The 27,879-nt window shown below is 33.6% G+C and overlaps 1 protein-coding gene and 1 long non-coding RNA gene across 2 annotated transcripts; one reads left to right on the top strand and one right to left on the bottom strand.

Moving 5' to 3' along the window:
• Nucleotides 1-3,643: 3,643 nt before the first annotated feature.
• Nucleotides 3,644-6,108, top strand: LOC147078572 (uncharacterized). Its single transcript, XR_015071868.1, has 3 exons — nucleotides 3,644-3,914; nucleotides 4,168-4,393; nucleotides 4,508-6,108. It is a non-coding gene; the product is annotated as an uncharacterized LOC147078572 (long non-coding RNA).
• Nucleotides 6,109-9,835: 3,727 nt separating this feature from the next.
• On the bottom strand, nucleotides 9,836-27,615 carry Tbc1d15-17 (TBC1 domain family member 15/17). The gene is made up of 9 exons (XM_085960233.1): nucleotides 27,363-27,615; nucleotides 21,794-21,989; nucleotides 20,786-21,217; nucleotides 18,006-18,162; nucleotides 16,587-16,683; nucleotides 15,656-16,072; nucleotides 14,040-14,227; nucleotides 12,852-12,978; nucleotides 9,836-12,305 (listed from the first exon to the last, which is right to left on the bottom strand). The coding sequence occupies exons 1-9, from the start codon at nucleotides 27,387-27,389 to the stop codon at nucleotides 12,021-12,023; spliced, it is 1,926 nt and encodes a 641-aa protein (XP_085816359.1). The 5' UTR covers nucleotides 27,390-27,615; the 3' UTR covers nucleotides 9,836-12,020.
• Between the last annotated feature and the right edge of the window lie 264 nt (nucleotides 27,616-27,879).

Genomic DNA, 27,879 nt, shown 5'->3' with positions numbered 1-27,879 from the left:
GAATTCCAATGACTGCTATGAAATAATGCGGCTTCCAGGAATTGCCTCACCCACCTTTTAAAGTCTTGATCTGGCACCTAGTGATTATTACCTGTTTCCAAATTTGAAGAATGACTTACGTGGAAAACATTTTGTTGGTGATGAATCTCTACAGGCAGCCGTAAACGAGCATTTTAAAGGCAAATCAGAAAATTATTTTTATGAAGGCTTAGAAAAATTGATCGATAGATTTAAGAAGTGTATTCATGTCCGAGGAGATTGTATTGAAAAATAAAAAATATATTCTTTTCTTTCTGTCCCATTCCGTGACATGCAAGGTCTTTAGGCGGTAACAAACCGCCTCTCTGGGAAAGGCCCTGAATCGTAATTGGGCTGATTAAGATCGACCACGATACAAAGTTTTTAGCGTGTGTAACTGGACAATGCGGCGGCTTGATATGTGGGTGGTTGCATCTCCTGTGAGGATCGAAACCCCCCCGAACCGTCGCTGGCCAGTCAAAATGTGAATACAGCACTTTGACGCCTCGCGGTCACTGGTTCCACAGTTTTCCGGGCCTACCGTAAGGATGCTGAGAGAGGAGGGCGTCGCGCCCAGCCTGTCCAACAACGCCGGTCCGAAGATCAAACGACCTTTCACCTAGATGCATACCACGTGACCACTTTCTGATTGCTTGCTTGCTTGCCATGCCTCCAGTTACACACACTGAGAGAGGCAATTTTACATGGAAAAAAAACTATGCTAACACGTAATTGACACAGGCTGAAGTTTTTTTACACAGGCTTAGGTTACTAGGTATAAACTGACGCTAAAATGTTGTATAGTTAAACTGACTTTACACCACATTCAAACATAAAACACTATTTAAAACTACCTAACCTAAGACGATATGCTACGGCTGGTTGAAGATGCTGCTAGGCTACTCGCTTTGCTGCTGAAGGCTGCTTTTCTCTACTGAAGAAGGCTGCTTGACTCTTCCAAAGTGTAGTAGATGACATACCGGTGGCGTGGACTACGCACTTTGGTGTTGCGTGTCTGGGCCAGGGCTGATTCCAAGGCTCGCAGACAATTGGATCCAGGAACTACCTCGACGTATCCGTCCGTGGGCCAGGTCGACTGATGATTCAGCTGGTCAGGAAAACATCGACAGTTCTTGGTTTTGCAATGTGAGTGGTCTGGCGTGCTGTTATTCGGCGGCATCCTCGTGCGTGATTATTGATGATGCGCAATGAGTCGGCCGGCGATAGTTTCCGGATCCATGACAGGCGGCATCTTGAAGGCTTGATGATTCTGCTTGCTTGCTAGTTGAGTGCCACCAGAGGTCGATTCTCTGGACGCTGTACTGTTTCAGATGATTTCACGCGCCGCCCTCTCTTCCGGTTGTCAATTAATCGCTTCTCAGGGCTTGGATTCGGGCGAAAAAATATCCGCCTACCTCCTAATCGTAGACGATCATGATCAGAAGGCGTATGCCCCATGTTGGGCACCAAATGTCACCTCTGAAAGGAGGGGGGGGGGGGGGCGTAGGAGGCGCTAGATCCCCCCCCGGGATGATGTAAAGTCAGGGTGACCGTCTGCTGGCTTCTTCTTTCGGGGACATGCTTGTTGATTGACAACGCGGAATTATGGGCGAAAACAGGGCGTTTTATTGTTCGGAATACATTTACAGTAAATTTACAGCGTATGAAACAGTTAACAAAAATAAAGAATATAATAAGTACACTAGTACACAACAAATAATTCACAATTCTATCACTGAAAAATGACACAAAGACAGCCTTCACACCCTATGTACCTACCTGGCTTGTATGTACATTGGGTCTCATATTACTGAGAATTTCTGCCCACAGAAATATACAACCAGACCTTTTCCAGATAAGGTGAGTCGGGGTAAGTGTGACATATAATTCAATGAGATGAATTTCAACCTGGTTCATGATGAATAGGCGTGTTTTAAACAGTTGAAAACTTTACCGTAGGATCTACAAAAGCATTACAATTAATATGTACAGAAGGAACCCACTGTATATCTTACTATAATACGACATTTTAATATTTTTTGAAATATTGGGGTAAGTGTAACTAAATTCATCTTTATTCCCAAAGTACTTCAAAACCATGACGTATTATATGCATAGAAAGGTAAAATTTCATTTAGAATTTCAACAAAATGGACTAAAACATTTTTTTTGGGGTAAGTGTGTCATACTAATGTATGAAGCGCTAGTGATGTCCTGAAAGAAAAACGTATTTTTTATTAATTAACGTAGGTAGTTGACGGAAATCCGATGACACTAACGAGTTTACTTTTTGAAGGATCATGGGAAAAACTTGTTATATCAAGTTGACAGTCAACATTATAATATATCCATTGTAGACAATCCTTTAAGTTCAGGTTGATGATTGTACTGTTTAATAAGACAAGTTATAGTACCAATTGATTACAAAAGGATCGCAAACTTTTTTGCGTACATATTCTATGGCTTGCGGTTTTTGGTATGGAACATGCTTTTGTTTTGACCACCCGGGCAGATTCGTTACGAAAACATCGCACAGGCGGCGGTAACGAAAACAAAAAGTAAAGTCACGAAAGTAGCGCGGCGCGGGCTGGAGTGGCTTCAGTCGACCGCAGTGTTGCCATGTATACTGAAATTTCAGTAGATCTACTGAAATGTTTGTCAGGAAAAGAAGAAATTATGATATTTGTGATGAATAAAAGTCACTTTTTACATGATTTTTGAAAAGACACTTGTGAGATTATGTCAATATGCACGCTTTCACCAAACACAATCGTTGAATTTCATACATTTTTCTCAATCTACTGATATTTTGAAGAAAAAAATCAAAAAATCTACTGAACTTTGAAAATTTTAGTTGGCAACACTGGTCGACCGCGAACGGCGCTTCGGGAATGACGTGTTACCCGCGCCCCGCAATTTATTTTATTTTCATTCGAATTTGGACAACCAGCATTCAGAGAATCAATGGGCAAAGCATGTTCCATGTTTAATAATTTTAGCCGTTAGGGTTTAAGTAACCATCATCTTTAAATAATAACTTATTTCTTTTAATAAAACCTATAAACCAATTGTCTCCGGGTACTTCGTTTTTAAATGGTGTGTTAATATTATTTTCTTGAATATACTGTCCAATTGATTTGAGGACTACTTTTTTTGTGAGACATGCTTTTCCAACGTATGCAAATTTTCTGCAAAAGATGTTTCAATCTCTTTGGGTAATATTGTACTTTTGCTAAAACTGTCTTCTCTTCTTTCGTAAACATGATTATACATTATTATTCATATGACATATCCTGTTTTTTACACATTCAACTGTTTTTTGTAATTTTCCTTGGTCGTAAGCTCCTTTCGTTTATATTTACATATTTACATAAAAACATCAAATGTCCACTTTTTTCCATTTTCATTTTATTGCATTTCTATATTCCCTGTGTATGGTTACATACAACTGTGCAAAGATATATTTTTTAAAAAAATCGTAAGTCCCTCAAATCCGCTCTCAAAAATATGCCACTTTTCTAAAAACAGCAATAGTCCAAGGAATTTTGTTTGAAAACAACAAAGGTCCAGTAGTTCCACACTTTTATCACCAGGCGGCGTTAGGCGTTAGTATCATAGATAGGTTAGTATACATTCCATACTTGTTAGTGCCTGACCTGTCAAAATTATCTTTCATTCGTTCAGTCATTGGCATTGCCATTTTATGAAGTTCCTTAACGATTGTTTGTATATTTTATCATGGAATGTAATAGGATACAGACATCCGAAACGCCTCGTAAGAGAAAAGTTAATAAAACCAAGCAAACATTAATAAAAACCGCCAAAATAAAGGGAAGTGATCATGTCAATCATGTTGGGAAACGACTCTCAAAAAAAGTTATCGGTGAAGATTGCAGGTAGGAATAATTATGTATTCATAACATATATTCAATTAAAAACTTATACATTATTAATACGTACTAAAATATTTACCATGCTGAATAGTTTGTGTGATTAAATTTAGTTCACAATGGCTGTGATTACTTTGAAGTTATGACTTCTTTCGAATGCAAAGCATTGTATTTACTATGTTGTTTTATGTAAATGTATGTATGATTGTAATAAAGTATATTATGTAGGATTGTACTTAATTGATTATTATGTTTCCAGGTGCAAGAGGTTTCATTGTTTTACAAAAATAAATGAAGATTTACGGAAAGAAATATTTGAGAATTTTTATGAAATGGATTCTAAAAATCAACAAGATGGCTATATATCTGGATGTATAGAAGTAGTACCGATCAAGAGAAGACGTCCGAGAAAAAATACTCCGATAATAATAAATGATGTCAATGATCATGGTATATTCAAGCATTCAGCATCATATAAATATAAAGTGAGTATTCATTGAATTAATAAAAAATGTACATTCAAATTAGGCATTACACCTATTATACCTAATGATAATGTGTTTGAAAAACTAATTATTTTTTCTCTTTATTTACTTTAGATACGATCTACATCTGATGGTATTAACGAAGAAGTCTGTATGAAGGCATTTGTGGCAATACATGGTATTACGCATTCCCGGCTGCGACGTATTCAAGACAACATCACATTTTCGGGTTCGGCTCCTATGGACAAACGAGGAAAGCATCCAAATCGCCCAAGAGCAGTGCCTGAATCAGTGATTCAGTTGATTCACATTCATATACAATCATTTAAGGCACGTCAAAGTCATTATTCTTTCGCGAAAAATAAGAATGTTAGGTATCTTCCGGAAAATTTGACTATTATGAAAATGCACGAGATGTTTTTAAGTAAATACAGGCTTCAACTAAACTATGACACATACTACAGAGTATTTACAACTAGATATAATTTGTCATTTGGAGCTCCTCGAAGCGATACGTGTTCATACTGTGATTCAGTTACAACCAAACTGAAATTACCCGATCTCTCTGAAGATGAAAAACGTAAGATTGAGATAGATTATCAACTTCACCTGGCTAAAGCACAACAGTTTACTACAACGAAGCGAAGATTAAAAGAACTCGCAAGTGGTTCAAGTGATACCACAGTCATATCGTTTGATTTTATGCAAAATTTGCCTTTACCGAATATGGTAACAAATGCGGTATTTTATTCCAGACAGCTATGGTATTACATTTTTGGGATACATGACCTAGCCAGAAATGATGTATATATGTACACGTATCATGAAGGATTCGCCAAACGAGGTCAAAATGATGTAACATCTTTGTTACTACATTACATAAACCACCATCTGCCAGCAGGCACGAAAACATTGTATATTTTGAGTGACGGATGTGCTGGACAAAACAAAAATTTTGTTATGATTTGGTTTTGGTATATGGTGGTACATGTATTAAAAAAAATTGAACGAGTCATCCATATATTTCCTATCAGAGGGCACACATTTTTACCAAATGACGCTGACTTTCATTTGTTCAGCAGTGCAAGGAAAACAATCCTTGCAGACGTGCCAGAGGATTGGGATAAAGTTGTATTGGATGCCAGAAAAACTCCTGGGCCCTTTATTCTGGAGAAACCGGAGCAAAAAGATTTTTTAAATATTAAAGATACGTTAAAGCCTTACTTTAAGTCATCCTTCGGCAGAGATTTTCATCTTAGGCAAGTTAGAATGTACAAAATAGACAAGGATTGTAAGGGAGAAGTGCTTTGCAAACATCTCAGTTTCTCTGGACTGTGGGATAGATTCAATATAGTGAAAAGACATCAAATGCCAGTCACGATTGCATTTAAGCCAGCATATGATGGCTTAATTCCATTGAAAGGCGCAAAGAAAAAAGATATTTTAAAATTAACTAAGTATTTACAAAATCCAATAAATGCATCATTTTATGAAAATTTGCCGTGTGACAATGATACAAATGATAACGTTGAAGAAGACAGTGAAGGTGTGAGTGATCAAGACTAATCAGTAGTAATATGCACATGATTGATTTTATTTTAAATATTTAATTGAAGATTTTTTTAAAACATGTAAGTACGTAGCTTAATAATTGGTTATGATGTGTCAAAACCTTCTTAAATGTAGTATTATGATTAAAAAATAACAGAAATATATATTTTTTGTTTTATTTAATAAAATTATAATTTTATTCATACTATTTGCTTTTCCATGTTTTCAATTTTGTTATAAAAACGACAAAGGTCCAAAAATTGTGTAAAAACAGCAAATGTCACATTCATTTCTTTTTAAATATCTATTTAACAAACATCAATTTGATATTTTATTTACATACATACAGTGCATATAAGGCTCCTCCATGAATCTTCATTGTCAAATTATTAAAAATGTGTTTGACAACCAAGATATTATGTTTTTACCCTCTCCTGAAAAAAATGACCTTTGTGACATTTGCTGTTTTTATGCCAAGATCTTCAATTATTATCACATGTTAGATAAGCACTTATTTTAAAAAATTGTGTATTAAGTTGAAACACATGCACTCTTCCGAGTACCTACCTACTTAGCTAACATAAAACTATAACAATAAAATTATAACCATTTTATTTCAATTGTGAACATTTTTTCGATCAATATAAATAATGCGTCGTGTCCCATCACTAGTTAAAATATTGACTATGCGAATTCATAGAAAATATATGGGGAAAGTATGTCTACTCGATTAAAGCTTCAAAATGCTTATCAATAAGTAAAACGATAACAACACATGAAGCAGGGTATCAAAACACATATACCTACTGAACCAAATTTTACAACCATAATGTGCAGATTTCCATGTTTTAAAAAATAGTTTAGTGACAGCTACCATCTCACTCGTCGACTTCAAATTGTCGTCTGGGGAATAATCCATGTAATCACTTCAAAAAACATAGTATCGACACAATTTCTGATTATTTTTATAAATCGGTGACTTTGCAATCACCTTTCCATAGATGGCATCGTCCAATTTGTAGTAGATACTGAGATATCTTAGTAGCTACACTTACCCCAAAGTTACACTTACCCCGACTCAACTTACATGCTTTGAAAGGGAGTGTGCATTTGTTGGGATTATTATTATTGCATTTCTTTGCGTGATAGGTACATATTTTGAAATATCTGACCTACAAAATGAACACAGACATATTTTTACAAAATTATCTCAAATCAGTTTAGAGTTAAGACTAAAAATATACTAGGTATTCTAGGTATTAGGTACATTGTATGGCTGGGAGCTTTGCTTCCAATATTTATATAGGTAAGTGTACGAATTTTAATATTGGTCAAAATTGGATGAAGGCTAATGTAGGTAATAATATTAAAAAATGATATTAATAAATATTATTTTTGGCATCTAAGGTGTTGTGCTGACGATTGTTTTAAGTTATATAGGTAACTACAAAATCGTTTGCTATTTATTGGCTTTCAAATTACAGCTTGCTTGTAGGTATTTTTAAAATTGACTAAGTATAAAATTTATAATGACGCTAGGTTTTACTTGGCTTGCTTATAGAATTAATGTAGGTATAAAAAAATGCAGGATTTTATTTATATTAAGGGCTAGAATGATTCTATTAAATTTTGTAGAACTTGCAAAAGGGTGACTATAAATTTTCACACTTCTAAGCTTACGGGCTAGAATTTTCTGTCTAGTAGTTGATCTACTCATGTTTGCATGAATCCGCCCAATGATGATTCAGGCCTCATGGCCTTGGGTCCTCGAAGGATGCCATGCTTTAGGCGGTAACAATTATTTACCATGGTTCTGACTTTCGAATTTCATATAAACTTTTAAAAAAATGTATGTAAAGTAAGTGAATTTACTACTTTGTAGACATTTATTATTGTCATACAAATAAATATGGCAATGGTTGCAAATAATTATGTAACAGCAGTATAATGATAATTAGACGGTAATAAAAATGATGACTTGCATTCCATAGATAGCCAGGCATACAAATGTCTCTATACTGGATGTGCTTGGCATCAAAGAATGTCTCAGTCAACTACAAGAAAAACATTCTCCAATTCTTTGGTCTCATGGTAAGAAGAAATCCTAGCAGAATGGAAAGTAGAGGTTGCGACCTTTCAAATGGACTGACATCATTAAAAAAGTGACTGAATTAATGACTGAAGCAACAAGATCAACATAGGATCTGAGTCTAGATGGAAAGAGATTGTTGGCAACACCCGTAACTCTAACAGTGATCACTGATCACCATTCTCAGTAACGAGGCAAAGAATATAAAGAGAATTGTATTTGAGGTGTCACTGTGGTTTCGTCTCTTGACGTTGTCTTTGCAGAGGCCATTCACAAAAGAGATTTTCTTTTCTCTTGAGTGACCTCATAATAGGGCCTTAGCAACAAGGCCATATACCAGAAGTGGGCAAATGCGGCATTGCATGCAAATCATTGGTTTAAGTGCGGCTCCCTATCTCTTGATAAAAATATTAGTATTTTCTTTCCCCAAGATCGTGACGTGACTATGGTGTGGCTCTTTATATATATGAAAATCCAGAGTGTGGCTCTCGTTGACCTCATGCATGCCCATCCCTGCCATATACCAAAAAAGTAAACAAACAACAGTGAAAGCTTCAAGCATTATATTTAGGGCACGTATATGTAGTAGTTTAACCTGATCCGTGCCACGTACGAATTAAATCGCCAAAGCATGTATGTCGCGTCAGGTCATGGACGAATATATTCGCGGGTTCTTGTAAACGTCCATAACTTCTGAATAAACATTCTGTGTATATTTTCTAAACAATATTTGTCATTTTAGTGTGAAAATATTCACGATAAACTTGATTAACATGTTGTGTTGCTATATTTTCACAAATATTTATCATTCCGTTCCTATTTCATATTTTTTAATGGATTCATTTTATTCCGAAAATAGCTGGCATACAAATGTTCACCTAGTGAAAATTGGTTGGCAGTGATAAGGTTAAAGAAGGTAATGAAACAGAGTATTAATTCAAAACAATTTATTTATTATAAAATATATAGTCATAAATTTTAAAGCTGCATTGGCATCCAAATATTCACAAAATAAGTGCACTTTCTTTGCAAGAAGATTTCAATACATACGAACTATGCCACTATTTTACAATTACACCGTAATTAACTTTAAAGAAAATACAAAATTTAATCTCAATAAAAAATGTGTGAAATTGATTTATAAAACATACAGAATGGATAGTTAAAATGAAAATATTCTATTCAAAACTGACATAATACTACATAATCAACAAAGTAATTTCTTAATGTACCTAAATAAGTATAAGAGAGTCCATAGGATAAATTTGATTAATCATTAGAAATCAGTTTACTTCTTGCCATGGGCATTAACTAAAGGTACGTATTTTTATTTTCACCTTCACTGTAAAACAGCATAATGGCTGGTTTATAGTATTTTCATGCAACAATAGAATAAATTTAAACACTTAATAACTAAAAAGACAAGAATCATCACTAATCCTACAACATAATATTGTATAACTAAATAAAAGAAATATATGTTCAAATTGACGCACTGAAAAATTATGTTTAAATTTCTTAATCACACAAATTTAATAAACAACAGTTCTGCAGTCTACACATATTCCCAAAAAAGTGCAATTGTTTTGGTGTTCTATTTTTACATATTGTCTGTGAATGAAATATTGTTTATGACATATATAAATAACAAATTAATAGATACTAACAGAATAAATGTAATTAGGCTGTAAGACAATGTGACATTGCACAAAAGGAAATAGAGTGATCGATATAAACGTTATATTCAATCTTATATGAATTTAAAAAAAAATAAAAAACAATATTATATTTTGTTTATATAGGAATTGAGTTGGCAACGTTGGCAATTAAAATTTTCAAGTTATGCTAATATTTACAGTAAAAGAAAAGGCTGATAATATAATATAGCTACAATGTTGAAATAACAAAATACAATAGAAAATACTCACCTGAAAATCAAAATTTTTGACAAAACAATCTACGATAATATATTATAATAAAATATTATAGTTAAACCCCTGGTCTATCTATGACGTTTGAATTTGGCAGATAAAATCAGTTGACATCTAAGTATTGGCTAATTGTGGTAGATTAAGACATATTTAACTTTCCCTTTACAATGCTAATAAATTCCATCCGTTCCGGTGATGTCACCTTGGGTTACCATACGAGATTGACAATATTACAGTAGGTAAAAGGGAAATGCCTATTTTCGCAAGATAAATAAGTCTAATAAGGTTTCATCATATTTATTTTATCTATAAAATGATGAAAAAGGCATCAAAACATAATTATAATCAATCAGTCATAATACTACATTGATTTCACCCGTTATTTTCATATCTCTTTCTCATAATTGAGTATGACTCTTTGTCGCATATACTTTTAGATCTATCTCTTTTGTTAGTAATGGAATGCGATACCACTGTTTGCAATGTGCATTTATAATTATTTATGACAGGTAAATTAAATCTGACGGATATCTAACAATTATATGTATTTACTGGGTAATGCTATCGATTTTGAAGGCAATAACATTTTAATTAGATGTAATATTGATGATTCTAGGAATAGCAGAAATATGAAGATCACAAAGAGTATATTAATTGAAATATTTGCAGTTTATTGGGCTGGGTAACCTAAGGTGAGATTACAGTAACGGGAGTGTTAAAAAAGAGGGCATTGGTTTGAAAACTATAATGCTTGTAATACCTTTCTTCTTTTCAACTCTAAGTGGTTTACCTACAACGGATATCAGCCCGACTTGCAAGCATAGAGATTCGTTATTCACACCATTATAACTGCTGCATATACATGCTGAAGACAGAGCAAACCATAAAACTAGGAGTTGTAATTTTAATGATGGCGAACACGCTTTATAAAAGAAAACATCCTTAGAGCAAATAAAATTTAACTGAAGGTGACAAAAATAAGGAGATGAGACGATTTGACGCCGTTGACTTGATCCCAGGACAATAGTCCTGCACACATGAATGACATGCGGGAATAAATACATGTACGTAACCGTATCCAGAAACTTGTACGTATGCAGTCTGCCGTATTACACTTCACCGTGAAATGTTGTATCGGAAATATATGGCCGTATATTAAAGACAGTCCAACCTCTTTGGGTCGTATAGTACTGACATATTCATGTGTAATCAAAACACGGACGGTTCTTGTCGGTTTACACTACAGGTTTACAGGAAGCCAGCAGCAAACAAATTTTGAAAATAGCCAGTATATTGGATTATTTGTTAGGTTAGGATAGGTTTTCATTTTCGAATTTTGTCAATCAGCTATGAAAATTGAACTAATATAGAATCTAATAAAATTGGAGACCGTATAAGTATGTGGTTATCTCTTTCCGATAGAAAGCTCACGGCGAACTGTGCCACAGTGAAATGTTTTACGTACAATTTACATGTAACCGTACATAACGTCTTGAAACAGCAAGTAGACATGCAAATTCAATATAAAATACGTACTTATAATAAAGCGAGGTATATGGTTGCTGCAAAGACTCATGTCGATGGTGTGCTTTCACATTCCAATACTGCATTGAACCACAGTAACATATATATAGTTTTTTGTGCATTTGTTTGTCATCTAGTTGGAGGCGCCAAATCGTCCTAGACCCAACCATTAAGCATTTTATCTTGCAGGATGTAGTGACATTATATTATTATAATATGTATATAAAACCCAATACCACATTCAAAATATTGTGCAATAAAATTATTATTGAATAAATGACATTATTAAGTGGTCAGTTGTCGTACTGCGAATATCATAATATCATCAAGATTCTAATGCTATTTTTTGTACAACATATTATATTTTACTTATTGCAATGAAGAGTCGACCAGAAACCAAACACATTTCACAGATCAGTTTGCCTACACTGATTATAATATCTTTGAATATGAATATAAAATATTGTGCTTATGTACAATGATGAATTCATGACAATTTAATATGAAAAGATTAAATATTTAGAATCCGAGTTCACAAATAATTCATGTCAATTGACTTTTGATAGGAAACTTCTTCGAGGTCTTGTTGCAGGGATATTCCATTTGCTGAGACGACCACCTCATTCTTTCCGTTTACAATTTCAGTTTCAGTATCGGAGGCGTTTTTGTCACTCTCGGGTTGTTTTACGGGCTTCATGCCCAAAATAATACGTATTGGGTCGCTGAGATGTGAAGATTGAGTGACTTGATAATATATGCCTTCTGCTTTGCTTAGAATGTAGTGTAGATCTATCTGCATAGAGAGGTCGTTTACATGCTGAAAAAAAGGGAAAATCAATGATGTTATTGCAATCTAAATTAAATTAATAACTATGCAAGATGTGAAGGCTGGGTCTAACAGATTCATTGATTAAAATTCTAGCAGTTTTTCATTTCATGGTGCCCTTAGTGTATAAAAATTCATTCATCGAATCCTAAAAATGACAAGGGTGAGAGTATTGTTGACCAATCAAGACACAGCTACCTAAGCAAAATTTTGCCCATAACAGACTCAAAATGCTGACTGTGCATTGAATTAAAATTGTCTGGAGTTATTATTTTTTCAAAATAGCCTGCGGAACGTATAGGTTGCGGTGCATACTTTGAAAACTGCTTATGCATTTATTAGAATGGATTGAACACACACATGTAATAAAATTTTCTTTGTGTTAACATGTGACAAGCTTGTTGTGTCTACTTTGTAACATTCACAACTGTCCATTAGCATTAAATATAGTTGAAATGAATACAACATGTCATCACATCATAGGAAACAACATTGTATTGAAAATTTTGATACATAAATGTAAAAATAGATACATACCTTCAGTATTTCGGTAAATCCATATCCCCTACTCATTAACGTGTCTTTTTCTGTGTCTAGGATTGCCACAGATATTAATAGATGGAAATTCGGACATGGTAATCCTGTCCAAAGTACTTCCCATAACCTGTAAAAATAAAATAATTAGATTAATAATATTAGAGGTAAAAAGAGCGTACAGAACAGCGTTGCCAGATGTTCCGCTTTTTAAGCAAAAATTGTGATTATCCAACAAATACAAATAAGATGTTTAGGTTAAGACAAAAGAATACGATGGATGCGTGATGCACAACATATTTTCAGATGCAAGAAACAGATGTTCTGTTGAGTTAAATCGGAATTATTTGTTCAATTCAACATGATATACTCATATCCTGAATTTTACCAATAAATTACAGCAGCAGAAAGAAACTCTTCAGGAAGTAAAATCTTGTCAGTGTCAGGAAAAAATGTTATTTAATATTATTATTTTGATAGTTAAGAGTTTTGAAGTTTTTAATGGGTCATTTATGATTGATATTTTACCTAGAAATAAACATTAGAAATATTAAATTATGCGTTTTTTAGGTTGTCCCGTTTTTTGCACCTAAATCCCGATTTTTTTTTATTTCACAAGGTAAAAATCCCGATTTGGTAAAATAATTAAAATGTTCAGAGATCATCAGGTGTATCTATGAAAAATGATTGATTCTAAATGTCAGTGTGTGGGGAGGAATCAGAAGAAAAAGATATTGAAAGACAAAGACATACATAATAGCTAATGCTAACGACAATATCATATATTATATGAATGGTAAAGAACAAAAAACCGTTCCAGAGAGTTCAATGAAAACAAATAATGACCGACAAAGTTTAGTGTGCACTATTTATGTCGAATCTCCACAGTTTACCTACACCATTCGCCAATGATATCCAGGAATGGTATTGGACAATAAAATTTTATGTTTTTTGAAATACTTCACTGAAGTACCACTGATAAGATTTAGTATGATGCCAATCAACCGAAAAGCTTTGTTTCACATATTTTTGTTTATGGTGCGGTTAGTCATCACAATTATTAATGGCGCCTATATCATGGATAGATGGAGATAGGTCCAGAGGCTGGCAAACGTTTCTTCATTCTGATGATTTACTGATTGTTAAGAAAGGATTTTGTTCGTAATAATTAATTCAATTTAAATAACTTACCTCATTATGTCTGATTGTGAAAATTCTCTTTTGAATAAAACCAGAAGCCACCTGAAGCAGAAGTACATGTTGCCTGATTCGTGTTGAGTGAGATAGCTGGCTAGATCTGGATTTGTGAAAGACAACAATTGATGGACACGCTGTAATTGAAATTTCATATTCTCTTGGTCGCTATCGAAGTTGTTTTGCTGAAAATAATAAAAACTATATCACTAAAGAACAAATCTGATAAACAGCTATAAAACAATATTCATTTTTAGAATATTTTGTTTATAGTAAAGCGGAATTATTTAGTTGAGATGTATCAGCTATATTCGGTAATCTCCGGGCATTGGTGGGGTATATCCTTCCTATAAAGTGGTTGATACGTGTGACAGTGACAACTCACTAGATATAATCATATCCTTTAAAAAGGTTGTACATATGTCACTTAAATGGTGTTATCCATTGATTCTTGGCAGAAAGACATTTTAATTAAAATAAAAGACAATATTACAATAATTATAAAGATATTGTAATAACTCATAATTGATTGCTTAGGTGCTATAAATAAACAATGAGAAGAGTTTTATAAAATAAGTAGCTGTTAATGTCCATTGATTTCATTGAAACTGATAATTTTATATTTACTCAATGTTATTTTATATCACTAAATACACAATATGTAGTTATTGATATTATGATGTATTGTGAGAAGCTAGGAAGGTAATTAAATTATTTTTGAAATTTATTATATAGAATTAGAATAATATGATAAAACAGTACACTCTCAGTAATCCGCCACTCGATTATCCGACAACTACTATATTCCGCCGTTATTTTTACTAGTTGAAAGAACAAAATCAAGCTCTATAATTCGCCAGTATTCGATTGTCAAATTCAGTAGTCGCCGTGTACAAGTATACAACGCAGATAGACAGGTTTATTTTGGAAACTTCTCCTTCGTAACACGCACATTCATCGCGAAGAAAGTAATGTACCAGGGAGGAAAGTATTCCGTGCTCCAGTGCAACTGGGACACACAATAAGCCATTCAAGAATATCTGCCTCACTGAACAACTGGTTGTGTCAAGTGATTTAGTGTTTAATATTTAGTTAATATACTTAGTATAAATATGTATAATTTAGTAAATACTTTTACGTAATTTGCTAGTACAAATTTCTCAAAAAAACTATTTTTAAGAAATACTTGTTTTCTTTACCATATTTTGTATGTACGCACTATAATCCGCCGCTTTCACTAATTGGACACTTGTCTGGTTTTTGGGGTGGCGGATTACTGAAAGTGATTGTGATGAGATGAGATTGAGATGAGAGTGAGTGACTGATATGATTAATTTTAATGGATAATGTTTCATACTACTTAGATTATTTAATTAACAAAGGTGAATATATTTATAGTGTTTTTTTCATTGTTTTTCTTATTGATGTATTTTTGTGTATGAATATTTCCTGTTTCTTTTTTTTCATTAACATACTTTCATTTCACCCACCAAGCCGATCTGTTTCCGAAAATAACCAATGTGTCTCGACTATTTATACAAACTTCAGATGTACAGATGATTTTTACAATTATGTCAATGAGAATAAAATAAACAAGTAATGAATACACATACCACTTTGTCCATAAAGCCAACAAAGCACCAAAATGCATCAACTTCATTATCTAACAAACATAAAATTGGTGATAGCAAATCGCTCATGCCTTGTACATATCCCAAATCAAAGTTATACATGACATATGTCATAAGAATATCGAAGAGAGTTGTGAGATTTGGATTGTTATCGTTTGCGTAGTATGGGTTTGTCCTATCTGTTCGATTCACATCTTTCTCGACTAGACTTTTCCTTTCATGAAAGTCGGTGAACCTCGCTTCCTGGGCTGAGGTTATAGACTTCCATTGTTGCTTCATCGTGTAATATTCTCGTAATTTTTGCTTTTGTAAGACACTGCGTTCGGTATTTGTCATATTCCAAGGGATAAAGTTCAGCAAGTATTTCCATACTTCTATTCTAAGTGATGGTTGCACACCCTGAAAACAGACACCAAAATAACTAAAAAATTAATGAATTAAGAATTACAAGTACAGTTAAACCTTCATAAAAAAGTATGAACACGGTTAATTAGAATTTCACTGTAAATTGAAATTTTTGCGAAAATTCATAAAATCAGCTATTTGTAGTGATTTCAAACAATGTTACAAAATTGGAACAAAGAAAAAACTTTTTTTGTTTTTTGTCATACATTTGTATTTCGTAATTCGATTTTTTTTTTCGATATTCTGTCCTGTCAATTTCGAATTAACAGGGTTTTACTGTAGGTACCTAATATTATGTAATAGTATATCAGTGGGTATCAAACTTCATTTTACAGCACCCTAAAAGCATTTATGTAACAATTTAGTGGGATGAGTGAGCCTGCTATGTTCACCACACTGTTTATCAAATAAGATATAGCTACCAGCATTCAACACGGTTTTGTGATGAACTGAAGTTTAAATATTAACAATAAAATAATATTAAATAAATAATTGAAAACATATTTACCCCTCTAAATATAATATGCCTAGCACCTTCTGACTCTTGTATTCGTCCTTCAGAGTCTTTTAATTCTTCCCATATATCAGCACCTAACGGCGTGCCTCTGAAATATCATAAAAAATCTTTAAAAATGTTTACAAACTAGACACAATACATAATAAAGTCATTCCATGTATTGCAGTTTTGCATGATACATGGAAGATTATTTTTGAAATCATCAATATACTTGAGTTATAATCTAATGAGGTAAAATAGTATCGCAGTTGATTGAAGAATAAGATTTTTTTAATGAAATATAGATGTCAATCATAGTGTCTGAGAATGGATTGCAAATTTTCGGGGGTGCATATCCCAACAAGTAAAACATTTATTGTCTATGACATCAGATAATGCAACTTCGGGGATACAGTGGAACCTCGATTATCCGGATTATTCAAAACAAACACTAGTTAGTTTTCTAAAACGTTTATTGTAGCAATTTAAATATTTATTTTGAATATTTTTGATATGCCATCAAAAAGAAAACGTGTTGTACTATCAACAAAAGACAAAATGGATATATCTGCCTCAGAAGAACAAGATCAAGAAGACAAAGAGCGGATTGCCAAGGGGGGAAATATTGGTTCTACACATTCTGAAGCTTTTCAATGCATAGAAGAATGTAATTCAAGACAACTAATATGTCTTAAAAGTATTCGTGATTTGGCAGCTTCGAAAAGGACCTTTAAGCAAAAATCAATAGGTACCTAAGTAATTAATTTTTTTACTAAAAAAAATAATTTAAATTGAAGGTTTATGTATATAATATTATCAATAAAAATTGTTCACACAAAATGTACTTTTCTTTTCCCAACAATCCATTTCTCATTATCCGTACTACCTTCATCCCTAATTAGTCCAGAAAATTAAGATTCTCTGTATATTATCAAATGATTTCCACGAATAGACACATTATGTTGAATTGTTTTCTGAAATGCATTTTTAGAAATTGCAAGGTAAAGAAACTAAGAACTGTCAATATGACAGCAAACACTGGACACCTCTACTGGTAAAAATAAAAAAATTTCATATCTAATGTCAAACAAGAAACCCAACTTTAACCTCTTGTATTGCTGATTTTAAAACGTGAGATACAAGTTAGAATTTATTTCAATTATAATGCAGTCGACGCCTGCGTAGCGCAGTTAGAGACCAACTACCATAACTAATAATACTAATAGCTCGCAATACACCGGCAATACTCTCATCGTGATACTACTGCCGCGTCTCAAGTTATAGTTCTTGGTCAATATATTCATTTCGCTGATAGGTAAAATTTTATAAAGTAAATGATATCTCCGTAGTACAGGGTCATTCTAGATAACCCAAGGGTTGGGTTTATTGCGATTAATGAGTGCGATTCTATCATATATGTATTCAAATAACCTTGGTATGCTGGGTCGTGGTGGCAGAGCCGGCACTTTGTTGACAACTTCGTATTCATCAGAATTTTGAGCTGATGAGGTATTGCAATCTGTAGGTCCTACACTCTTGGATAACAGGTCGGCAACATCCTCATTTGGGTAGTCGGGACTGTAATATACTGCAATAAAATAAATCACGAAAAAATCAGAAGATATTCAATAATGACTCCTGTCAGTAGAATATATTGACAAAATTACTCATTCCTGTGGTTATAGTAAGTTAATCACCCTTTTTAATAGATTGTGAAATTAAGTTTCCTGTGTAGACTTTGGATTTGATTGATTTATCCTGATTAAACCATATTTATGTGTGTTCCATGTGTCAGCAGAAATTATATAAATGTCATATTGTAAAAACTGTTTTAACCATTTGAAAATATCCATTGAAACCGAATGAATTCGGTCTTGGGTGTAATACAGAAGCGAAAAATATACAAATTATTTAGCTAAATGGGATAATATTACTTCTTCTTCTTCCTCATGATCTCTGAGGATCGTGACATAGATGATTTGGCCCTACTCCTCTTGTCATTACACAACACGCAAGCTGTGACCACTGGAAGACCTGAGGCACTCATAAAACGGTGCAACTATTTGTGGTATCTAATGTTTACTTTAATAATTCGTCCAAAAGACAAGATAGTACAAATGACACAAACGGACACTAACGATCCTAATAATCATGACCCTTAAGCCATGCGCATTCGATAATCACTTTTATAATAACTCGTGGGTGAACACCCTTAGTTATACTTAGTCAGGTGTTTATCGCTAGACCCAAAGCGTAGAGGGTCTGGGTATGGGGAATGTACCCGGAAAGGTACGAAGTTACAGTTGAAGCGACAAGAAGCTAAAATTAATAGGCGGAATAAATGTGGAAGTCAGTGGCACCTGGTAGATTTTGTTAACCCTGAACCCAGCGCTCGAAATGGAAAAGTTTACGAACCGGAGCGCTCGAAAATTTTCTGAGGATATTAACAAGGTTGTCAAATTTTATGTGTATTTTATAAACATAAACTGTGTTAGATTTTTTGTTATATCTTTCTATGGCATATCTAGCTCAGACGGTCAAATTATTTTGTCCGTGAGACGGAGCGATAACTTTACAGATTTCACGAACTGGAACGGCGCTCCGGTGCGTTCCGGTCCATTTCGAGCCCTGCCTGATCCCTTAACTTTAAATATCAATAAAAAAATATTATGGATCTTTTTTCAAAATGGACCCCCCAAACCATTTTCTGTCTGTGTACATGGGGTGATACGAGGGTGGGTCAATAATTCCTTAGAAAAAAGCATTAAAACAGGTTTTATTTTTGTATTTTTTTTTTATTTCTCAACATAATTTCCTTGGAGCTCAATACACTTGGTTAGACGTTTCTCAATTTTTTTTAAACCGTCAGAAAAATAAGTTTTCGGAAGGTCCTCAAAATAAGCATTTGTCCGATCGATGACTTCTTCATTCGAAAAAAACGTTGTCCACTTAGCCATTTTTTTAAGTTTGGGAAAAGGAAAAAGTCACTGGGGGCTAAATCTGGCGAATACGGTGGGTGGTCGACCAATTCGAACTTCAATTCTTCAATTTTAGCCATTGATCGTAAACATGTGTGAACACGGGCATTGTCCTGATGAAAGAGGATTTTTTTCCTGTTTAAATGAGGCCGTTTTTCTTCAATTTTGTTTTTTAGCTGGTCCAATAAAGATGCATAATAATCCCCTGTTATTGTTTTTCCTTTTTCCAAATAGTCAACGAAAATAATTTCACGTGCATCCCAAAATACAGTAGCCATAACCTTACCAGCTGATTTAACGGTTTTCGCCTTCTTTGGACATGGTTTGCCTTCGCAATCCACTGCTTTGACTGTTCTTTCGTCTCAGGAGTATAGTGGTGTATCCATGTTTCATCTACAGTCACAAAGCGACGAAAAAATTCATCCGGATTGCGTTGCATGAGCGACAACAGGGCTTTAGAGGCCACCACCCTACTGCGTTTATTGTCGACTGTGAGCAAACGCGGCACCCATCTTGCAGAAATATTTTTCATGCCCAATTTGTCATGTAAAATAGAAATGACGCTACCTTTTGAGATCCCTGTAACCTCAATTATCTCACTCAACTTTAATCTTCGGTCACTTAACACCATATCGTGGATTTTATTGATCATTTCTGGTGTAGTCACCTCTACAGGACGTCCTGAGCGTGGTTCATCCTTTGTTGATGTACGACCACGTTTAAATTCATTTAACCAGTTATAAATAGTTGCAAGTGAAGGAGCAGATATGCCGTGAACTAAATCCAACTCATTTTTTATTTCCTTTGCTGTTAACCCTTTTATATTAAAATGTTTAATAACAACTCTAAACTCAATTTTCTCCATTTTCCATTTTTCCATTTTCCACAAGCAATTTTTTTTTTTAAATGTACGAGAAACACACAACAACCCGACCAATCTGATTGAAACTTCGCAGCATACTGAATCAGTAGTGCCGCTGCATGAAAACAAACCGCTTGCAGTACTAGTCGCGCCACCTGTCGGCTTTTCTAAGGACTTATTGACCCACCCTCGTATTATAATAATTGTGGAATGAGTAGGTACTAATAAAATTATAATAAAACATTAACAAACAAACACGTATTTGTTATTTCTAATAACATGTCGTTCCATCAAGAATTAACAATGAAAAAATTTATTGAAATATGTTGTTAGAGATTTAAAAGATTACTGCGATTAGAGTACATGCTTACCTATTTCTGATAATTTAGCAAATGCTTCCATGGCAGCCTCGTAAGGTCGTTTTTTAAAATTACTAACAATGTTTCCAACCGAACGCCACGCTATATCGTCAGTGTTGTCTTGAAATAATTCCAACTCGGCCAATGACTTGTTCAGTACTTGCATCTCTGCGGTCGGCTGGGTGAAGATAAAAGTGTTTTTATCATGGCGGCTCCTGACAGTGTTGCAATACGCTTTAATATTTTGTGCAAACGTGTCGGCATTTGAGTTTGGGAAATAGAACGTGGCGCACTCGGCTCCAGTCTTTTTTATGAAAGTTATTTGACGGTTCTTGCAGGTGATTTTGTAACACTCCAAATCATCAAAACGGAATTCAATGATACGAGAATTGGCCTGAGAGTCCGTATTTGTGTTACTCCCGCTGAATGTCCTTGTGCGTCGTCCTGTAAGGAAATTACAAGTGCATAGATAAATAATCATACAATACATAATATTACCATTTGTATTTATTGATAATACCAAGTCTTGTAATATTTATTGGATTGTCGTCCATATAGAAAAATCAATAATCATGTTCATGACTGACATTGTTTAAAACTACATCTTGCTCACTCTCACTTGATGCATATTATAAAAGAACAAATATCAAATTTAAATTGTTTTTTTTACCAGTATGTGTCATTTTATGTGTTTTTAAGTAGTGATCCGTTCCACTTATATCATCGCATAAGAAGAAAAATCACATTTTATAGTGGTTTTTTTTTATTAAAATTTAATTATCAATGTCTCATTTTTAACATATTTACATCGCATGGGGCGCACATTTGGGAACCTCTGATTGAGATGAAAAACGATGGAAATTATAAAAAGCAAAACATCAACAGACCCTGAATTTTTTTAAAATATAAAATTCTATACAAATGCAAAGAATATTAATTTTTCTGTAAGATGTTTTCATATCGCTATTCAGTGTTATAATATAAAAAGTTCATATTACTCCCAATTGCTTTGTTAAATACCTATTGTATCCACAACTGCCCATTCATGGTCTTCTTGTGCTTCGGCCTCAACCATTATTAAATCATTTGGTTTCCATTCGACGGAATATTTTCCATTCGGTAACTGAACGATGGAAAGAGAGCCGCTTGTATTCGTATCCATCGAGTGACTCGTTGACGCCGAAACCAAAAGAATCCCATCTTGAATGAAGATCTCCTGAAACAAAAAACAAAAAAGATATAATATGATTTCATAAACGTTAATTTTTTTATGTACTTACTAAATTTAAAGTCATCATTGTTTTTTATCATTATTTCCTTACTGGGAAAAATATTGATTAGAATGTATTTTTTTTGAGTGCATGCATAGAGTTTTTGTAAATATACAATTATAATCACAATGAAACGTGTGGAAAAATTTGAGGCTGAGTGACATCCAGCATTTTTTTTTCGCCAAATGTCACTAACGAAAATAGGAGAGGCGGTGCGTATGATAATTTTTCATTCCGTAATACTAAAATCCCAGAATATTGCAATAATTTATGTATTATATCAAAGCGAATCAAAAAAAAAATAGTTATATATATCAGTTCAATATTATTACGATATTATTACGATGTATAAAAAAATTTCAATAAGTATGTAGTTATAATTGGATTTTGAATATTTCAAATGTAAATTGGAAGAAATAAAAATGTAAAACTGGGAAATAATTGTACTAAAATGAAACGGGTCTGCAGAAACTACACACAAATAGCGATGAAAACATGATTTCCGGGCACGTTAAGTCGGGGTTCCACTGTATCTCTTGAAAGAATCTTATTTTGTTTTATTACCCGTCGGCTCATAATGTCGTGGGTCCCAGGTTTGAATCCTGGGTCTGGGAAATACCTAATAGGTTGAGCAAGTGGCTTACATCCATTTCTCGTAAACTGTACAACAAACAAATAAACCTCCACTATGTGAAGGCCCATAACTATGATCCTATTAGGATCGGACATGGTCAAAAAAATGAAAGAAGATGTTAGCTATGAAAAATAGAACCATATAACCCACCAATTATTGTGTTTCACTCAAGTTTTCTCTTAAATACGTTTGTCAATATTCTCATTATCCTACAGTAGTAAATATGTATGCGTAATTAAATCTGTCAGCGATCTCCACAGCATTATTATTTAATGACAGAGCCAATAATTAGTGTTGGATGACAATACTATTGTTATATCCATTCGTGCTCAAGGTAAAACTAATAATCTGACACAGTTATTGTACTGGTTTAGTATCAAGTAAATTGAGTAAACATCAGGTATTGCGAGTTAAACTGTTATGCTATGTTAAACTGAAGTAAGATGAATCTGTATGTAGCAGCAACCTATTTTATAATTTAGATCAGCAGAGCTATTCTTAACTCTTAACACTTTTCTGTTAGTTTTATTGGTCCAAATTAACACGGAAGCAATTCCATACACACGGTGGTTATCTATCATAATTGGTAATTCGTAGCATCGCGAAAATTTGAGTTGATACGCCCGTTGTGTGAAATACGTCTCATAAGTTGTGATGATATTGAGATGCACGTCGCGTACTGTCACAGCTACAAATTTAGTCTATGGTTTCGTCATTTTGCAAAATATTATGAACGATCACCATCTCTGTAAATTCTATGATGGAGAGTGCCAACTCTAATGTGTATTTTGAATTATTATTCAATATTCATGCTAATTTCGACTAATTTTAAGTTTCTACCCGTGCGTACGTTAAAATCACTTGCGATATTACATCCATAGATAATATTTTGAACAGAACCCAGCCTGCAGACCATATATCGAGGGTATACTGGCAGAAAGCATTAACTCATTAAAACAAGTTCTGAGATAATCGCAAAAAGGACTTTAATTTTTTTTTCAAAGCATTCTCCCATGTAGATTTTTTTATGATTTAAAAACATTTTTTCTACATTATAAAGACTAACCTTTATGGCAAACACAATATGTGACATGTTACAAGTCCTGTATTTTGTATACGCAGAACGCATTAGGTCATTATCATGCTTTCTATCAGAATAAAAAAATAGCAATATGATTTAATAATGTTTCTATTTTCTCACTATTATATCCTATAGGCCTTTGTGTGTTTTACCAGGACGTAGAGTGTAAAATTGTATACATGTTGGCATTTAAATAAGAAAAACAGCAAAAACTGAAATAATGCATTCTGTCAGTATACCCTCGATATAATAGACAACATTCTTATAGAAAATACATAATGCCAACCGCTAAAAGCAAAAAACACGCGGTTTTGACATGAGTCGAAAATGTGTAGGCATGTAGAAAATGATAAAAAACGTTCATTGAGTCATGCAGGTGTCGATGCAACACGATACAACGTGAGGTGACCTCATTGTTGCTTTGGTGATTTTGGCAGATTTTGCTAACTGACAATGTTCGTTTAAATGTGTTACAGGATGGGAGCATCAGTCTGATAACATTTTAAACACCAAGAAAAACGACATTACACATTCTTTTCCTGCAGCGGCAGCTTACTGTGACGTCACGTGATAGTACGCGACGTGCAGCATAATATAATCACAACTTTATTAGCGTCAAATTCAAGTATGCTCGTGCAGGCGTCTTTATAATTTTTCCACCCTAACCCCGAAATTTGATAATGAAACGTCTAACAAGAATTGAAAACATCAACATAATTTATTTTATTAGTCATGTCATTGCAATATGTATTAAAAAAAATATTAGGAGAACTATAAATCGAGGTGGCGGCCGTGACCCGTGACGTAGATTATTTTTCAAAATAGTCGCATCTTGCATCCCAATTTTCAATATGTAATTGACATACTCTATCTCGCTCTAAATAAAAGTTAACACAGCCTTTTTATGATAATTAACTGCCTGAATACATGTCATAAAGTGATATCTTAGGATAGCCTCGCCTCGTCATAGTGGTGAACGGCAATTTGATTGAAATTCGCCAATTCATCTAAAGTTGAAAAATTAGATGTATGAAAAATATGAGACAAATTTAATATAAAATGTGTGTTATCACAGTAACCGCTCAAGGTTGTGTTTGTAGGACTTAGATCCAAACTGAAGGCGGAGATAAAATTAAGTGTTGGGAAAGAGGGTGAGGAATATTGGATGGCAACATAAAGAATAAAGCGTCTAATGACATGTAAACATATCAATTTTAACCCAGTACACGCCACCAGACAAAATTTTATTATACTGTCAAGCTAGCATACTCAAATTTGCGACACTTTCATCAAAATTATCTGAATCAAGATCTATATAAAGCAGTTAATTCACAGAGAGGGTGTATAGGAGCCTCTTTATAAGGCTACAGACCAATGAGCAGAACCTTGTTTCAATGCAACAAAACCTTGACCTGCGTGTCATGTTCAAAAAAAAAAAATTAATATTTGCATTCGCTATTAATTGTATGATTTCAAAGATTCAATAATATTTACTGCTCCCAGTAGGACGAATAAAAAATAATTAAATAACCATCGCTCCAAAAATTTGACCGAGTACAGTGGATATTATATTATAAACACATTGTTTCTTATGGGAATAGTTTTTTAGCCATTCAAACAAAACATTTTGGAATCTTGCTCTGGATCAAATACAGATTAAAAAAATATTTGGGTTAGAGCCTGCAATTCATGACTTTGGGGGCAGGTGTTCTGCCGCAACCTAATGACAAATAAAAGTGATCGATAATACCAACACGCTTTACATTAATTTTGAGAATATTTGTTTTCACATTCCTTCTAAATACAGAGGTCATACTATAGATATGTATATAATTAGTCATTACGTAGTCATATCATAACAAAACAACGCACGTCATAAATGAAATTTAGGTACTGTTCGGTTATACGGAATACAGCGGAAAACACATTTTGAAAATAGCCGATAAACTGGATTATTTGTTAGTTTAACCTAACCTAAGCTAACCCAAACTAACAAATAATCCAGTATATCGGGTATTTTTAAAATGTGTTTTCCGCTGTATTCCGTATAACCGAACAGTACCGAAATTTAATATTCCAAATCAAATAAATTTACTGCTGGTGTTATGTAATTCTAATTGACCAATTGCCTGTAACTCATTTATTACAATGGTAGTAGTATGGTATACTGGAATCATTCTACAGTGGCACAATGGGTGATTTGTAAGTGTATTGGTATTGATTGCTTTCGCTGTTCCCATGGCGCCACTGAAGAATGATTTATCTACAGTAGGGTACCTTTGGTGCAGTGAGTGTTTAACGGTTCACACTGTTAAGCGGAAACTTTAGTGAAATGCAAAAAGATGGCATGTTTCAAGTCAACTTCTTGCATGCAAATGTCTAATGCAGAGATGCAACGATTGGGAAATGAGCTGCCGTATTTTTTTCACAGATCGGTTCTACTCATAGGCATTCATTAACTTGCTTGATTGTACATATTTTTAATGTTTTCTCTTGTCTGATAAATTATATTTTATGTTTTGGAATATTAATCGATGAACTATATTTGGCAACACTGGCTCATCTGTGACAACCAGTCCATTGAACGATCTCAAAAATCACAATCAACAGTATTTCATCCATGCATTATAACATGAGTAAACAAGTCGAAATCTTTCAATGTGCTGACCTACATAATACTATATTACTTAGTATATTACCTATATTAAATATTTCTACGATGACCAATTTTCTCACAAAAAACGTTTGTGGAACTGCCATTACATGATGAACAATAATTTCATACTAGCAGAGCCAGCTGCCTCGTTAGACCTTGCAGGTCGCTTAGCGTCTTAATCTAATAGAAATAAGTCAAGATAAAATGATAAAAAAGTCTAATCACCATGAAACCTATTGACTTGGTATGCTAATTACTTTATGTAGTAGGTAGTTCGGATAGAATCATAGTTTTTCAGTAGAATAGATTTTTTCTCAGTATGACACGAATCAATTGACAGGATAGTTTTATTTTTGGTACATTTAGATTATTGCAGTACAAATAATACATATTGTTTATTATTCAATGGAGGAATATCTCATTAGGAAGAAAGTCCATTTCGAGAACTGCTTAAATAGCATCAAAGATTTGGGAGGACTACTTATATTGTAGATAGGCCCCTGTGATCCTAAGCCCCCGAATGATTTATAAATTGAAAAAAAATGTATTTTGACCGCAATCAACAGTGTGTATTGATTGATAATGTTATGACTTATATTGAACAAGGAAAGATTTTCAAGAACATTGTTGTACTCGGATTCCAGTTAAAAATATAAGTAAATATTCCTTGGTTTAACAAAAATAGCATACCAAAGGAATATTTAAATTATTTAATCTACCTACCTATTTATATCAACAATACGTACATACTGTTAATAATTAACAACGAAGCAGCGAATTATTTCCGAGAAATCATTGAAAATACCATGTGATTGATTACTCATCGATAAACACAATATCAAGAAGTGACAGATTAAAAAAAAACAATAAAAATGATAAGCGTGTATTACCATAACCCGTTGTAATGATTATGAAATATGCAAGTGCATAAGTAAATTCTTAATTACCCGTCCATGCTCCTCTGTTTCATCCATTATTAGAAGTTTATTTTGTTATTGCAGATTTTCCAAATACTTCAAATGGGCAATAACATATCGCTATTAGGCCAAGGATATGCACGAATGATGTAAATATATTATTCTCAAGATGAGGTATTGCACAATAATCTTGGAAAAATGTAAATAAACAACAAACTAGATGATTTTCGAGAGGTAAACACAACCATGACAGTAACTTTCAAGAGACAATACTCTGAACTGCGTCACAAGTATAGGGTTACCAGTATTTCCTTATCAAAATTCAACCATAGACAAAAGTTTCGTTCAAAGTTCAAGGATTTAAAAAATAATACTTTCTCTACATAACTCCTAGGTACCTAGATTGTTATAAAACTTTATACAACATTCTTATTATTTCCTTTTCGATTAGAGTAGGTATGCTAAATTTGACTGATCAACCTAAAGGCAGAGTGGCAATCTTTTTTACATACGCGTGCCAAAATTTCCCAAAAAATATTTTTCGACT

Source organism: Rhyacophila brunnea, unplaced genomic scaffold (assembly GCF_057557595.1).
Source record: "Rhyacophila brunnea isolate RB1 unplaced genomic scaffold, BYU_Rbru_1.0 scaffold_11, whole genome shotgun sequence".
NCBI lineage: Eukaryota > Metazoa > Arthropoda > Insecta > Trichoptera > Rhyacophilidae > Rhyacophila > Rhyacophila brunnea.
Note: the sequence above shows the minus strand (reverse complement) of the source record. Positions and strands in the feature narration are given on the sequence as shown.